Here is a 13,322-nt window from a genome sequence, read left to right as displayed (position 1 = left end):
CCAGAAGCAGGTGTTTGGATTTTGTTTTAATGAGTTGCATCAGTGCTATGTGAGCAGAGCTGTAGCAGAGCCCCTGGCAGGGCAAGGGTAGAGCCAGTGGGCGCACAGGAGGCAGTGAGCAGGGGAAAGCCTCGGGAGCAGAGGCCAAGCAAGCAGCCCCCACTCTTTCTGTCTGCTTACGGGTATACTCGGAGCTCTCGTAGTGCAGGACCAGCCTCGCTAGGAGCACAGGAAGACATGTACAGACACCAGGGATGGAGCAATGCTGTTTTTCTGGACATTTTCAGACTTCTCAGACTTTAAAAAGGCCAGACCCGAACCCTAGCAAGTAGATCTACTGACTTGGCAGTAGCTTCCACCTACTGCCCCGCACCAGAAAATGCGCTCGAAACGCCCAGCCCCAGGCTGCAGCACCGACCCCATGTGCTCAGACACCCTGTGCTCCCAGCAGGCCCAGAAGCATCAAAACAAGTTGTGGGTGCATGGTTCCCCCTGGGGCTAACGTTTGCACATAGCAGCTCATAACTTTCTGCGTCCCCATGCTGGAGGATTTGAAGCAACAGCAGAGCTTCACGCCTGCACGTCAGGGTTTCTTTTCTGCACCCATCAGCTTTGAATCAGCCACCCTGCCAAAATCAGGCAGAGTGAGATGAAACAGGGAACAGCAACAGAGGGAACAACAGCACGGAGTGACTCAGGGCTGGCAAACTACCATTAGCAAAGGGATTATTGCATTTCTCTGTTACAAAGAGAAATCTAATGGCTAATAACAAAAGCAACAAAGTTCATAGCTCGTCTGGTGCTGTGTGGCTGCGTGCCGGGAGTTACATGTCAGCGGGGCAGTTAAGCTGATCCGTGGGCATCATTTTCTCAGTGTCGATCTTGTAGGACTGGAGGACGCTCTTCAGGTGCTCCACAGTCTCCGGGTGCATGTCGGGAGCTCTTGACATAATCCAGGCGTAGTCAACATGGAAGAGCCAGAGGATGTTCGTGCAGGAGTACACCAGCGAATAGTTTTCGTAGTCGGTGGAGATTACCCAGTAAGGGGCAGAAGGCATGACTAGGGGAAGGAAGGGCTGGGTTACACGTGGCAGGTGACCCTCTCTGCACAGCAGATGGCTACAGCCTCACTCCCGGGGCTGTTCCCACTTCTGCTGCTGCCAAGCTGCGCAGCTGCGGTCAGCCCAGGGAGCTGTGATTTATAAAGCCCTAGCAGGACTCCTTGTTCCGCCAGAGGGACTCGAGAAAGCCATGAAGCCCTGAACTGGAAGGTCTTGCTGGGAAGTTAACGCTGTGACCTGCACAGCTTGTCCATGCCACTGAAAAGCAGCCCAGCCCATAGCCGTATACAGGGTGCCTGCGCAGCACGGGCTGCGGGCAGAGGGGTGTGGGTGGTGCCTCCGCAGTGCCTGGGATGGACTGGCTGCTCCCGCGAGCAGCACCTGCACCTCCTGTACGTGTCCTCCCATACCTCCAAATAACCACGCAAGTGCTGTCAAACAGCCAAGGGGAAGGTGCGAGGAAGTACAGTAAGAGGGGGCACGGGGGATTTATTCTCGCTTTCCCTAGCGTTGCTGCAGACAAGGTGCCTTGCCATGCGGGAGGAACGAAATGCACCGTCCTTCACAGGCCCCTCTGGTGTGTTACACTCACAGGGGAGGACAAAAGCAAACAAAACCACATTATTAAAGACTATTAAAAGGAGCTTGTAAACAGAGGCGGTGTGGGCTGGTCGCCATACCCCCGTGCCCACAAAAGCAAGCCTATTCCTGCCTCCCGCACCAGCAGCCCTCTCCCTCCCCATCTGTGAAATGGCCTGAAGTGCTGGAGATGCTGCCAGTCTCTCTCGCTTTGTTTTTTTTTTTTTATAAACACCCTCAAACCACCAACGGCTGCTCCAAGCCCCATGCCTTCGTTCTGTGGCACTGCCAAGCCCCCCGGCAGGTTCACCCCTGGCTCTGTGGCTCTGCACCGCTGCTGCCAGGGGAGCTGAGCCCGCTCCGTGCCAGCAGCCCCACACAGACTTACACCAGTTGAAGCGGACACTGAGCTTGGCCGGCTCCTTCACATCCGTGTGCATGATTTCTCCTTCAACTTCGTTAACTTTGCCACTGGAACTACGGGGAGAAGGACACAGCAAGAAATAGAATTAGGTGAGCTTGAAATCCCATTTAAGACTTTATGTCCAGTAAATTACCCCCCGGCTGCACCAGGAGGGGCTGGGCCCTGTACCAGCTAACCCGGGGATAGCTCGCCTGCAGGGAAGGGTTCAGCAGCACCCAGGACACACCAGGTCCTGGGGAAAACACTGTCCTGGGTCACACATCCCCTGTGCCCCAGGTGCCTCTCTTTTCCTTGCTGCCTCTTCCTCGACACCAAAATCCCAGCACTGGTGCTGCTGACATTGAAGGCACAGCACTGTGCAGCCTGCAGGCTGCCTCTGCCCTGCTCCATTGCCCCGCAGTGCCCTATGTGGTGCCAAATTTTTTATTTTATTATTTTTTTTAAGGGTTGGGGGACAGAGCTCGGCCTGGTGACACTTGTCACCACTGCCTATGGGCAGCAGGAGCATGGTGCTGGGAGGAGCGGTGCAACGCAACCACGGTGGGACCCTGGCCTGAGGCACATGCTCACCACTGTTTAACGACCTGCATTTTTTGGAAGGCAGCACACTCATCCACACACAAATTACCTGGCCCTGCTTGGTGAGTTGGGGTTTGTTTCGCTGCGGGTGCAGAGCACTGCCCTGCTGGCAGCAGGCTCTGCCACTTGGCTGCCCGTCTTGTAATTGCATTTATTCCCCGCATGCCTCACGACCTAGACGCTGCCCCTGGGGCAGGAAACTTTCAGTTTCCTGTGAAACAGGAACACCCAAGGAGGTAGAAGCTCATGTCTCAAGAGCAGCACCCCCTGCCGCTTTGCCTAAGTCACTTTGTATCTCCAGCTCATTTTTCCTGCATGTAAAAAAGGGGGAATGTGCGTGTGTGTGTGTGTGTGTGTGTGTGCGTGTGCGTGCGCATGTCTGCAGCCCCTGGTCCCGTTGGGATGCCCCACCTGCACCTCCCACAGGTAACCACAGCTGTTTGCTTGCCTGGTGCATCCCCAGCATGGGAGCTGCAGAGTTGATGCAGCGCTGCTGGAGAGCAGCATGGAAGCAGCTCCCTGCCAGACACAAAGCGTGTTGCTGTGGTGTTGTTGTGAAGCAGAACAAAGTCCCCACAGCATGCCAGGGAGCGCAGGGACCGCGCTTCCCTCCCTGTTCGCTCACGCGCTCATCCTGCCCCTGGCACCCCGTGATACCAGGGTTTGTGGCGGAGCCAGACAGAGCAACATCCAAGCCTGTGCTTCCCCCAGCACCCCCACGCCCAGAAACAGGTGGTTTGGAGAAAAATCACCCCCAGAGAGAGCAAGAGAGGTGGTGGGAACCCTGCTAGTGCAGGCACAGCCTGCACGCGAGCACTTACAGCAGCTCCTTGTTGATCACTTTAAACTTCCCGTTCTCCTTCAGCGAGTAATTTGCCTGGATGCAGCTTCCTTTCTCGAAATTCGAGGGCAGCTTTTCTATCTCGTACCATTTTCCCAAATACTGAGAAAAGAAAGTCCAGAGAGAAGCTTTGAGCACCAGGGGCCGGAGCAGGGCACCCGGGCTCTGCTGGTGGCACGGCCGAGCCCGATGTGTTCATAGGAGCCACGGGCACTGCAGCGGGCACTGCTCAGCGCGGGGCTGAGCGAGCACTGTACCAGGTGGAGAACGAAGAACAGGACCAGCATCACCCCACTGCCTTGGGGCTCCCAGGCTGGACCCTTCAAACCCACCCCACGCCCGGTCACTGCACCGCTGCTCCCCTGCCACCCGCGCCCTCCTTGCTGCCCGCTGTGAGGTTTCAGAAGGCGCGTCACACCTTGGAGATATCGAAGTCCTCCTGCACGGGGGGGTCTGGGCACGGCCCCATGTGAAACATCTGCCCGTTCCCGAAGCCGAGGAGACCGAGCAGGACTGAGAGCCGCGCTGCCGTGCCCAGCATGGTTGTGCCGGGATGCAGGTGGGAAACGGACCTGGGAAGGAGCAAAGTAGCTGAGGTGGGCCCCGAGAGGCGGCGGGAGGGACAGCAAAGCTTCGTGTGCCGGGATGTTCGCAGCGCTGCGGTGTGCAGGATGGGAAGTAGGTGAGGAGCCCCGTCAGCACCAAATAAAGCACAATCCGCCCGCCCCGAGGCGTGCTGCGAGGAAGGAGATGGCCCGTTTTCCTGCAGCACGCCCTCCCAGCCCTGTGCCCTGGGGCACGATGCTGCATCCCCCTCCGCTGGTGCTCACCCAGCGCAGCCCCAGGGTCAGGACACTTTCTGGGCCAGCAGCTCCTCCTCAGGAGCAGTGGTAGCATTTTCCCCAAGTTTTAAAGGCAAGCCCAGCCTGCCTCCAGCTGCGGGCTGCGAAGGGGCACTGCCTCTCTTCATTCGGACACATACCTTGGCTGATGAGGTGCAGCGATGCTCTGCGGAGGGCCAGGGCTGCCAGGATCAGCTCTGTAGCGAGCTCTCCGCCTCATGGCTTTATAAGCGTGCCAGGACCATCATTATTCAGCACCAGCGCAAGCCACTCCCTGGTCCTAGACGTGTTTTGTTTTTTTGGAGGGCCGGTCAGCTGCTTTAGATCTGCAGCTGGTACGAAGCCGGAGATGGGCTGCAACTTGGCTGCTCACCCAGGCAAACAAAGGCGCCCCGTGTGTCTGTGCTCAGCTCCCCAGCTGCTCAGCTCCCTGCTGCCCAGCCGCCCGCAGCGCCCAGGAGCAGCCCTCGCCGCAGCCCTGGGTGCGGATGGCAGGGAGAGGAGAAGGACTGCAGCCCCTGAGAAAGCAGCAGCAGCTCCTGTCCTGCTCCCTCTGGCCCACGAGCAGCCACCGCCGTGCTCCCAGGGGCGATGTGTGACCCCCTGCCCCACGCAGAGCCTGGTCTGGGGGCTCCAAGTCCCTGCAGATGCTCGGGGCAGCGGCAGCACGCTCAGGGACACACCAGCATCCCAGGGGATGCAGCAGGGGGACCAGCACCAGGGTGAAACTCCTGCCAGGAGGGGGAACGCTGGCTCCTCCACACCTACCAGGCCACCTTGCCAGGAGGACTGTCACAGCATGAGTTTTGTTAGGTGACATGGGCGATGGCACGTGGCCTGTAATGCGTGTTCATGGCAGGCTCCGAACCGTCCCCATCCCAGTCAGCCCCGGTACACGGGGAGGATTGAGCACCGAGAGGCATCGCAGGCTCATCCGGAGAGCTCCAAAGTATTTGGCAGGTATTTTTCTAGATTTTTAAATCTCATTATTAGTGAAAGATGCCTGTGCAATTAGTTCCGCGCTGACCTGACAGTTTTTCCAACAAGTGCCCACCAAATGATTTTGACAGCGGCGCAGTCATCTGTGAACGCTGCCGGTCCCGGGGGTTATGCAAGCAGAGTTGAGTAACAGGCAGGATGCTCCGTGCCTTCAATTACATTTTTTAAAATCTTATCTCTGCTGAGACTTTCACTCCATGTGTGCTCTTACATGCACCATGTGCCCTCCTCACACATACGCACACATGCTCAGGAGCCCCTGGCTGCCCAAACGATGCCCCAGGAGCCAATGTCCCCCCCTGAAAAAGGCCATCAATGGAGGGACGGGCCAGGGCAGCCCCGGGTGCCTCGAAGCAGAGCCCTGGCTGCTGGGACCTGCCTGGGGCTGGTGCCACCATCTCGAGGGGCACATTTCTGGGCTCTGCTGGCCATGGTGGTGCTGTGAGCCCGGCCACACAGAGCAAGGGGTCAGGGAAAAGCTGAACCTTCGGATCACAGCTAATTGTGGGGTGGGGAGGGCTCACCTCCACCTGGCAGGCGGCGCCTGCCCGGGAGCAAAGGAGCGGAGGCACATCAAAGGGCAGGAAGCTGGAGCAGGGGTGGGAGGACAGGAAGGAGGAGAAGCCGGGGGAAACCAGGCAAGGGGGGAGCAGGAGACACGCTCCGAGCGCTTCGCGCAGGAATGAAGCCTCCCCCGCATTTCTGGGTGACGAAGCAGCTGCAGGGCAGGAGCAGAGGGGAGGGTGGAGCGGGGCAGGCTCAGGGGGCGAGGCGGGTGTGGGGTGCGTGGGCGCAAGGGGAGGCAGGAGTGGGTGCAGCAAGGGAAACCCTTGTTGCCATAAGCCGGAGCTGCAGACAAAACCCAGCCAGCTGAGGGCCGGGTAGGACACTCCACACCACCCCTGAAGCTCCGTCTGCAGGTGACCCCGCTTCGTGTGGAGCTGAGGTTGTCCCATCACGCACCCCACACCACCCTGAAACCAGCTCCTGGCATCTATGCGATGGAGAAGCTTTAGCTGGCCAGGCCAGGGGACCTGACCCCGAGGGACAGGCTGTCTCATCACACCGTGTCCCCCAGCACCCCACCAGGGCTGCTGCCTGCTCCTCACCACGGGGCTGCCAGCTGGGCCACAGAGAAGCCTGTGGTGGCAGCGGGCACCTGAACTTCTTGGGGGGTGTCTCCTCCTTCAAAATGCCATCTCCTCCGTCCACCTCCCCCACGTACCTGGAGAGCACCATGCCGTATGTATCATGGTGTTGGTTGTAAGCTTCAGGTGGAAGCGCTCCTCCGGGAGCAGAGGCCGTGGTGGACGTGGGGTTGCATGGGGCCAGGCTTGCGGCAGGCAGCTCCTGGGGTGCTGTTGCAGCAGGTTGGTGGAACAGACCTGGGGTTTTCGGCAACACCAGCATCTCAGCCCTGTGATGGGATCCGATCAGGACAGCCTAGAAAATGCTCAGGCTCACACCAGCCAGAAGAGCCTCTGGTGGAGGCCCTGTGGGGCCCTGGGGCTCCGGGCCCAGCCTCTGCCCGTGGGACACCGCCAGCTCCTGCCTGGGGAGCTGCCCGCCCAGGGCTGGCCCCACGAGGAGCCTTCATCTCCCGATGGGGCCTGAGCAACCCGACCGTGTGGGGGCTGCAGAGCTGCCACGCGTGGCCGTGCTGTGACAGGCCTGGCCTCAGGGCCCTGCCTCCCGTGCCCCAGTGCTGGGGCCTCTCTGCGGGACCTGCGGTGCCAGGGCAGGGACATCCCAAGTCCGAGGCCATACTGAGTGGACAGCTCTTCCCCGTACAGAAGATGCCTTCCCTCCCTTTCTCTGCCTTTTCTCCTGCAAGTTTGTTTTGGTTGTTTTTTTCTGCCTCCTCTAAAGGAAACGTGGCTTTGGGAAGGCCAAACAGGCTGAAACGTGTATAGAGACAAAAATGAGCCCGCAGGGGAAAAGGCAGAGAAAGGGAGGGCAGGTGGGAATTTTCTTCTGTTTCTAGGAGTGGCAGAATGTGCTTTGAAATCTGTTTGTGCAAAACAGTGCAGAATTTCCAAGTACAGTTATGGTACCAAATGAAGTAGACAAGCTCTGGAAGCGTGAACTGGCCTCCGGGGCTGTGGGAACTCAGTCCAAGCAAGTGCACGAAAGATGTCGTGATCCACCTGTATACAATTAGTGAGTAGTTCTCCACCCTGGAAATTATCCAATTATATATTCAAAACACGAGAAACTAAAGAGAGGGACTTAAGAAGTTGTAAAGCTAAACAAAACATTGTTATTTGAGGGACAATCCTTGAAGAACAGGCTTTGTGGCAGGGCTCTGAGGAAGGCTCCCCTGCCTGGTCTGTACCTCTGCTGAGGTCTGGAAGGACAAGTCCCTGGGGAGAGAAGCCAGTGGGGTCCCCACCTGTCTGAAAGCAGAGAAAAATGAAATAGAACAAAGAAAAATAAGCTCAGGGAGGTAAAAAACAGAGTGGGACAAGTCTCTGCATTCAGGACTACATCGCAGAGCCAGAGCTGGATCAGCAATAAAACTTTGGTCCGGCGGCACTTCACCCCGGGGATGTGCTCACCCTAAAAACCAGAGCTCGGACAGTGCTTGATCCCAGCTTTGCAGCAAGTCTCAGAAGTGTCCTGCACTAAGGTCAACTGTACACTGATAAATAAGGTCCCTTTTTTTTGTTTGTTTTGATTATCACCTCTTACACTAGGTACCAGGCACGCCGTGCGTTCAGCCTGGCTTTGCTCTCGCAGAGAAGAGCAAGCAGAAAGGCGCAGCAGAAGGGGGCAGAGTAGCACCTCCGCAGGACAGGGCTGTGACACCGGCCCCACAGCCGTGCTGGGAGTGCCGCTGGCTGCGAGTGCCACGGCTCAGCCCAGGGTGCTGCCACCCGGGGTGCTGCCACCCTGGGGCGCCCCGAGCCAGGCAGCGCGAGCAGCCCAGGGCTCACCCCGGATACCCCACCCAGCCCCTGGGGCTTTTATTCCTGTGTTCATAATGCTTTTTTTGCAGTCCTTAAGTGGTCCCCAGCATACTGAAACATTTTCCAAATGCTTTAAAAAAATGTCATTAAGCACACTTAGAGAGCTGCTCCTGCAGGGGGACCTTCTGTTCTCCCTGGGGAGGCACAAGGACCTGCTCGCAGCATTGCTGGGGCTGTCCAGGAGGTGCCCAAGCACGGCTAGTTAACCCCCCCAGCACTATTTTCTGCAGCTAGCACATATTTCAGCACCTTAGCTCAGGAATGCATTAACGCAGTTACACAATTACATTTTCTGTAACCTATATACAACCCACGAGTTCCTCATGATACAGGTTTATAGCATGTGGGTAGAGAATTTTAAGAGCCCCTTTTCAGAAAGGCCAAGTCACATCTTTCAGCACATGCTGAAAGCACATGTCATAAAGACAGCAGCCTAGGCATTGGCTTTGCCCATGAATAGCTGCACTGAGGCCACGACGCCAGAGCACGCATGCCTTACAGTGAAACACAGGGCTAAGTGTTTGCTAGGATGGAGTTTATGTTATACTGAAAATAAATAACATAAATTCAGCGGTTGGTGCTCTGACTGCGTTTCAATACATAGTTACACTTTGAAATGGCACAGAGAGACCTTTCACAGCAAGTTTCAATCAAACGAGTTAGGAGATTTTAGGAGTAATTAATTCAGACAGCATTAAAGATGCTTTTATCTGTGCTCCACCCCCAGGGACACGAGCCAGGCCTGTATTTCAGTACAAAGACTTGGAGTGAGGCAATGGATGCTTTATCCAATTACTCTGAATTTTTCCAAAAACACGTCATAATTTCATTCCCTGCCATGATTATTCTTACAAAATAGTTGTTATCCATGGAACAGAGCAAAAGCTTCCTAAGCCAGGACAGAGGTACAGGAGCATCTCAGGAACTTCCCAGGGATGGGGTGAACAACCTGGGATCGGTTTCAAGCTCCTGAGTGCCTGTGCTGGCAGCCACCTCCCTTGCCTGCTCCCGCTGGGGGGTCCTGCTCCTCCTGAAGGAAGCAGGCAGCTCATGCGTGGCTCAGGGGCTGGAAAAGCACCAGAGGAGAGCAAAAAGGGCCTAGACATGCACAGGGAAGGTGCTGTGCTGTGCACCCAATGCCTGAGCACCCCTGGGCAGCCAGCAAGCAGGAAGGAGAGGCAAGGACGCGGGGTGCTGGCAGCCTGCTGACTGATTGCCATGGAGACTGGTTAAAGTCTCACCAGGAAAATGAGTTCTCGTGCAGCACCTGACCCCAGGAGGCGGCGTGATTGCTCTGGCAGCACTTAGGCAGCAGGAGACGATGCAAAGCTTCCCCCAGGCTGCCGTTCAGGGTCACTGAGCACGTGCCTGTGGGGCAATGGTTAACCTCGGGGCCAGGTTAAAAGCAGCTCAGCAGTGCTAATGTCTGCCCTCAGCCTGGCACCTTCCTGCCCCAGGCTATACATGTTGAGAGGACTTTATAAGTCCCTTGCAGCAGCCTTCACGCGGAAGGCTGCTGCCGTATTTTTTATTCTACAACCAAAAGTAATTCAGCCTATAGAAATGGGGAGAGGTAACACTTATTCTGACATTGGTCCCAACAACAAAACGAGTCAACCAACAGCTATGCAGTGCAGTACCTACTTGTTGTTTTTCCACTTTCCAGCACACTTCCAGGATAGTGGCAGAGGTGGTGCAGGTGGCGAGGGAGCTCAGCACAGGCCGAGTGAGCTGTTCAGAGCTTCGCAAGCCAGCGGCAGTGCCAGGAGCAGAACTGCTGGAGCTAGACAGAAGTCTTTGTTACAGCGCTACAAAAGTCTTCACATTACAGCACTAAACCAAAACAGCTCTTACCTGATTACTTCCCCAAAGGCTCGCTCTACAATCAAAGCAGAGATTTTCTTCAATTTCAGTCACCAGAGCTCTCTGGCTGTGTGGTGGTGAGGACAGGGTAACTGCAGTGCTCTACATATCACCTGCCAGCTCCTGCATGACAGAAACCGTACAGACAAGGGGCCAAAGCACCTGGCACAAAGCACCTGGTTTTGGTGGTGGACAGCTTTGTGGCTGGAAAGCAGTACTGCAAATCCACAGGTAGTGGGCTGGGCAGAGGCTGCTCTGTTACTGCTCTGCTTGCAGTAAGGACTGGGAGGCAAACCACCCTCAGAGAGAGGAATTAAACCACCCCGAGGGAAGTGAATTGCTGCGTGTTCGCTGTATAATGGACGTGATAACCACATGGATCGCAGGCTTGGCCAAGCCCCGTGCCCAGAGCTGCCCCCTGCCCCAGCGAGGCGCCGCTGTCGGCCAGCCCACACCACACGTGCCTGGAGCTGGGGCTGTGCTCGCAGCACAGCTCAGTGGTGCAGTCATCCTGACGCGATGTGAAGAGCTGCTTTTTGCTATAGAGATGCTGCACAAGAAGGCACTGCATGCTGAAGATCACACAGCTTTGTGCCTCTTGGTAAGCTCCTGTCAGGGCAAAACTACTATTTCACACCATTATTTTTAGGTGAAGCCTCAGCTCTGCTACCTCCCTGAACAAGTGCTAGGGGAGAACACAATATGGCTGTATCAGCAGTACCCTCAGGCTCCCAGCTCCACTAGGAATGAATTAACTCTGGCTGGCTCCAGGCCAGGCCCTGGAGGTGGAGCTGGCTCTGTTACAAATTCTCATGCTATTTGTAGCATTTCTCCCATCCCCATTACTCAAGTTGCCGGCTGAGAAACTTGCTGGTATTGGTTTGAGTTTGTTTCTAAGGCATTTCTCGGCATTGTGGTCGCATAAGAAGCTGAAAACTCACCTTTTGAAACACCAGCCAGAAAGACAGGGGCTGCTGTTGCCGTGTTCCTGTTTACACAGCATCACTGTGTTTGGGGCAGCCTCCAGGCCAGGAAGATGAAACCATTCCGTGTTTCCTAGGTCTTAAAGTTTGCAAAATGCGAAGCAAGTCTCCCACTTCAGGTGCACTGGGTGGCACTGTTGCAGAGCTGGGTGCAGCTGAGCCAGCATCGATCAATGCAGGGATTCAGCAGCCTTACTCACGCGTGGTGCCTGTTGTAGAGATTTTCAGTACAGCTTTCTAATCTTCATTTGACATATTACTTTTTTTTGTTGTTGTTTTCCAGCTGATAATGCTGATTTTCTTTGATTTCTTTTCAAGGAAAAGAAATCCAGCTGAATTTCTGCATGGTGGTTTAAACCCATGGCTCCAGCTAGCAGAAGTGGTGGGTAGGATGGCACGTGCATTTCCAGCTTCTGCACCCGATACCCTGAGCCTCATCTCCTCGTCAGACCAAACGAATTTCTTCTCCAAATGCTGTTTTTCCCTCAGTCAAGCAGACTGCAGGGCATATCCAACACAACACATCTCACTTTTGGTATAGTTCACCTCCTGACTGATTCTGAAACAGTTTGAGCTCTTTCAGCCATATGAGAACAGCAAACCTAGGACGTCACCCACCTGCAGCAGTGGTAAAGACTCCTGGAGCCCAGAGGAAGAAGCATACAGTCTTACTTGCTGTGCAGCTCAGCGTACAGGTAAGGACATACAAGACTATCAACGAGGGATCTCTATAGCAACTTCTTGCCCCTGCCTGAGACGAACCACTTCCTCTGCAGCTCTTGCAGCTTAGAAGAGCCTTCTGCTTCCTCTTGACTTTCGTAGATGATCTTTATGTATTCCACCTGCAATAAACTTTGTCTTCTAAATTCTCTCTCTCCCTTTGCTGCTAGTGGAGGTTTCAAGCTGGGTGTCAGCCAAGAACCACAGGTGCCATGACGTCAGGGACACTCACTGGGACTGCTCACTGTTTTGGGACTTGTTTTGTGGTCGATACAAAGAGAACCTGGAGCTATTTGGAGTACCCAGACAGGTTCACAGCGCTCACTTGGGGGGCCCCAGGAGTCTCCTTGCTGTTAAGCTAGACCGGAGCAAACACCACACAGAGGACGACTTCTTGACTCCCAGAGTTATCACAGAGAACCATCCTGATTTGAACAGAAAAACAGAAACATTTTGCAAAAGCTGAAGGATGTATCAAGGAACTGTACTTTGGCCATCTTCCAAAGCATCATAAGGAATGTGCAGAAAAAGGTACAACACCACCACGGTCTGGGCAGCTTGCCCCTGAAAGGAAAGCCACAGGCACCTCTGGCAGCCTAACTCCTCACAGGACACCACGTCAGCAACAAGCATGGACTTCCACAGGATTTCCACTGAGCTTTCTTCCGACTCCTCTGTCCTCCAGCTTTGGAGGTCACTCTAAATGGAATTTTCTTCCCTCTGTTATTCATCAGCAAGACAACGATCTGCCCTCAATGTCTGCACAAACACAACACTACAGCACAAAACAAGGGTTTAGCTGCCTCAGGGAACGGATTTCACAAACAAGTTTTCTCTGGACACTGAGCAGCTGCAGAAAGTTCGGGATGGGAAGGGACCTGCTTGGTCATCTTGGCTTTCCTCTGCTGGCTCAGAGCTCACGTGACCATCTGCACCGTACAGAAACATTTGACACTTGCTCTTCCCATGCCTGCACTCCGCTCCTCTCACCCCCAGACATCCACTCGGAGCTCCCACCAAGGCAGAAATCAGACCGGGTGCTGGCAGCTCACCTGAGCTCTTCTCAGAGGGGCAGAGGAAGGGGCTCGGGCTCACGTGCTGTGAAATCCCAGCCGTGGCTCTGGCACGAGGTCCTTTCATGGCCTTGGACAGTTCTTGGCTTGCGAGTCTCCGTTCTGTCTGTAAGAAGAGCTAATCCTTATTACCAGGCAGCTGTAGCATTTGGATTAATGACATGCAGAATGCTGAGGCAACGAATAACGCGTATCACCACTCTCCCAACGGTGTCATTTGAGGAAACCACATCAAATATAAATACTGATAATGTATGCGTTTGCAGAGGCCTCTCTCTGGCTGCCTTTTGCTAATGAAACACGGGAGCTGTGAGACTGCAAATGCGCTGTTGTTCTCAAAAAGCCATATGCAGCTCAGGCAGTGCACTGACATGGACACAGACACACAC

The 13,322-nt window shown here is 55.2% G+C and overlaps 1 protein-coding gene across 2 annotated transcripts; it reads right to left on the bottom strand.

Moving 5' to 3' along the window:
* Positions 1 to 11: 11 nt before the first annotated feature.
* APOD (apolipoprotein D) lies at positions 12 to 13,026 on the bottom strand. 2 transcript variants are annotated; one of them, XM_040566632.1, is made up of 7 exons: positions 12,796 to 13,026; positions 10,149 to 12,750; positions 9,939 to 10,077; positions 3,903 to 7,721; positions 3,465 to 3,586; positions 2,029 to 2,117; positions 12 to 1,060 (listed from the first exon to the last, which is right to left on the bottom strand). In XM_040566632.1, the coding sequence occupies exons 4-7, from the start codon at positions 4,023 to 4,025 to the stop codon at positions 825 to 827; spliced, it is 570 nt and encodes a 189-aa protein (XP_040422566.1). In that variant the 5' UTR covers positions 4,026 to 7,721; positions 9,939 to 10,077; positions 10,149 to 12,750; positions 12,796 to 13,026; the 3' UTR covers positions 12 to 824. The 2 variants fall into 2 exon arrangements, with proteins under 2 accessions (XP_040422566.1, XP_040422565.1); XM_040566631.1 differs by having other exon boundaries at positions 3,903 to 4,056; positions 4,467 to 12,750.
* Positions 13,027 to 13,322: the final 296 nt, after the last annotated feature.

The sequence above is a fragment of the Cygnus olor genome, chromosome 9 (genome assembly GCF_009769625.2).
Source record: "Cygnus olor isolate bCygOlo1 chromosome 9, bCygOlo1.pri.v2, whole genome shotgun sequence".
NCBI lineage: Eukaryota > Metazoa > Chordata > Aves > Anseriformes > Anatidae > Cygnus > Cygnus olor.
This window is presented reverse-complemented; position numbering and strand designations above follow the sequence as displayed.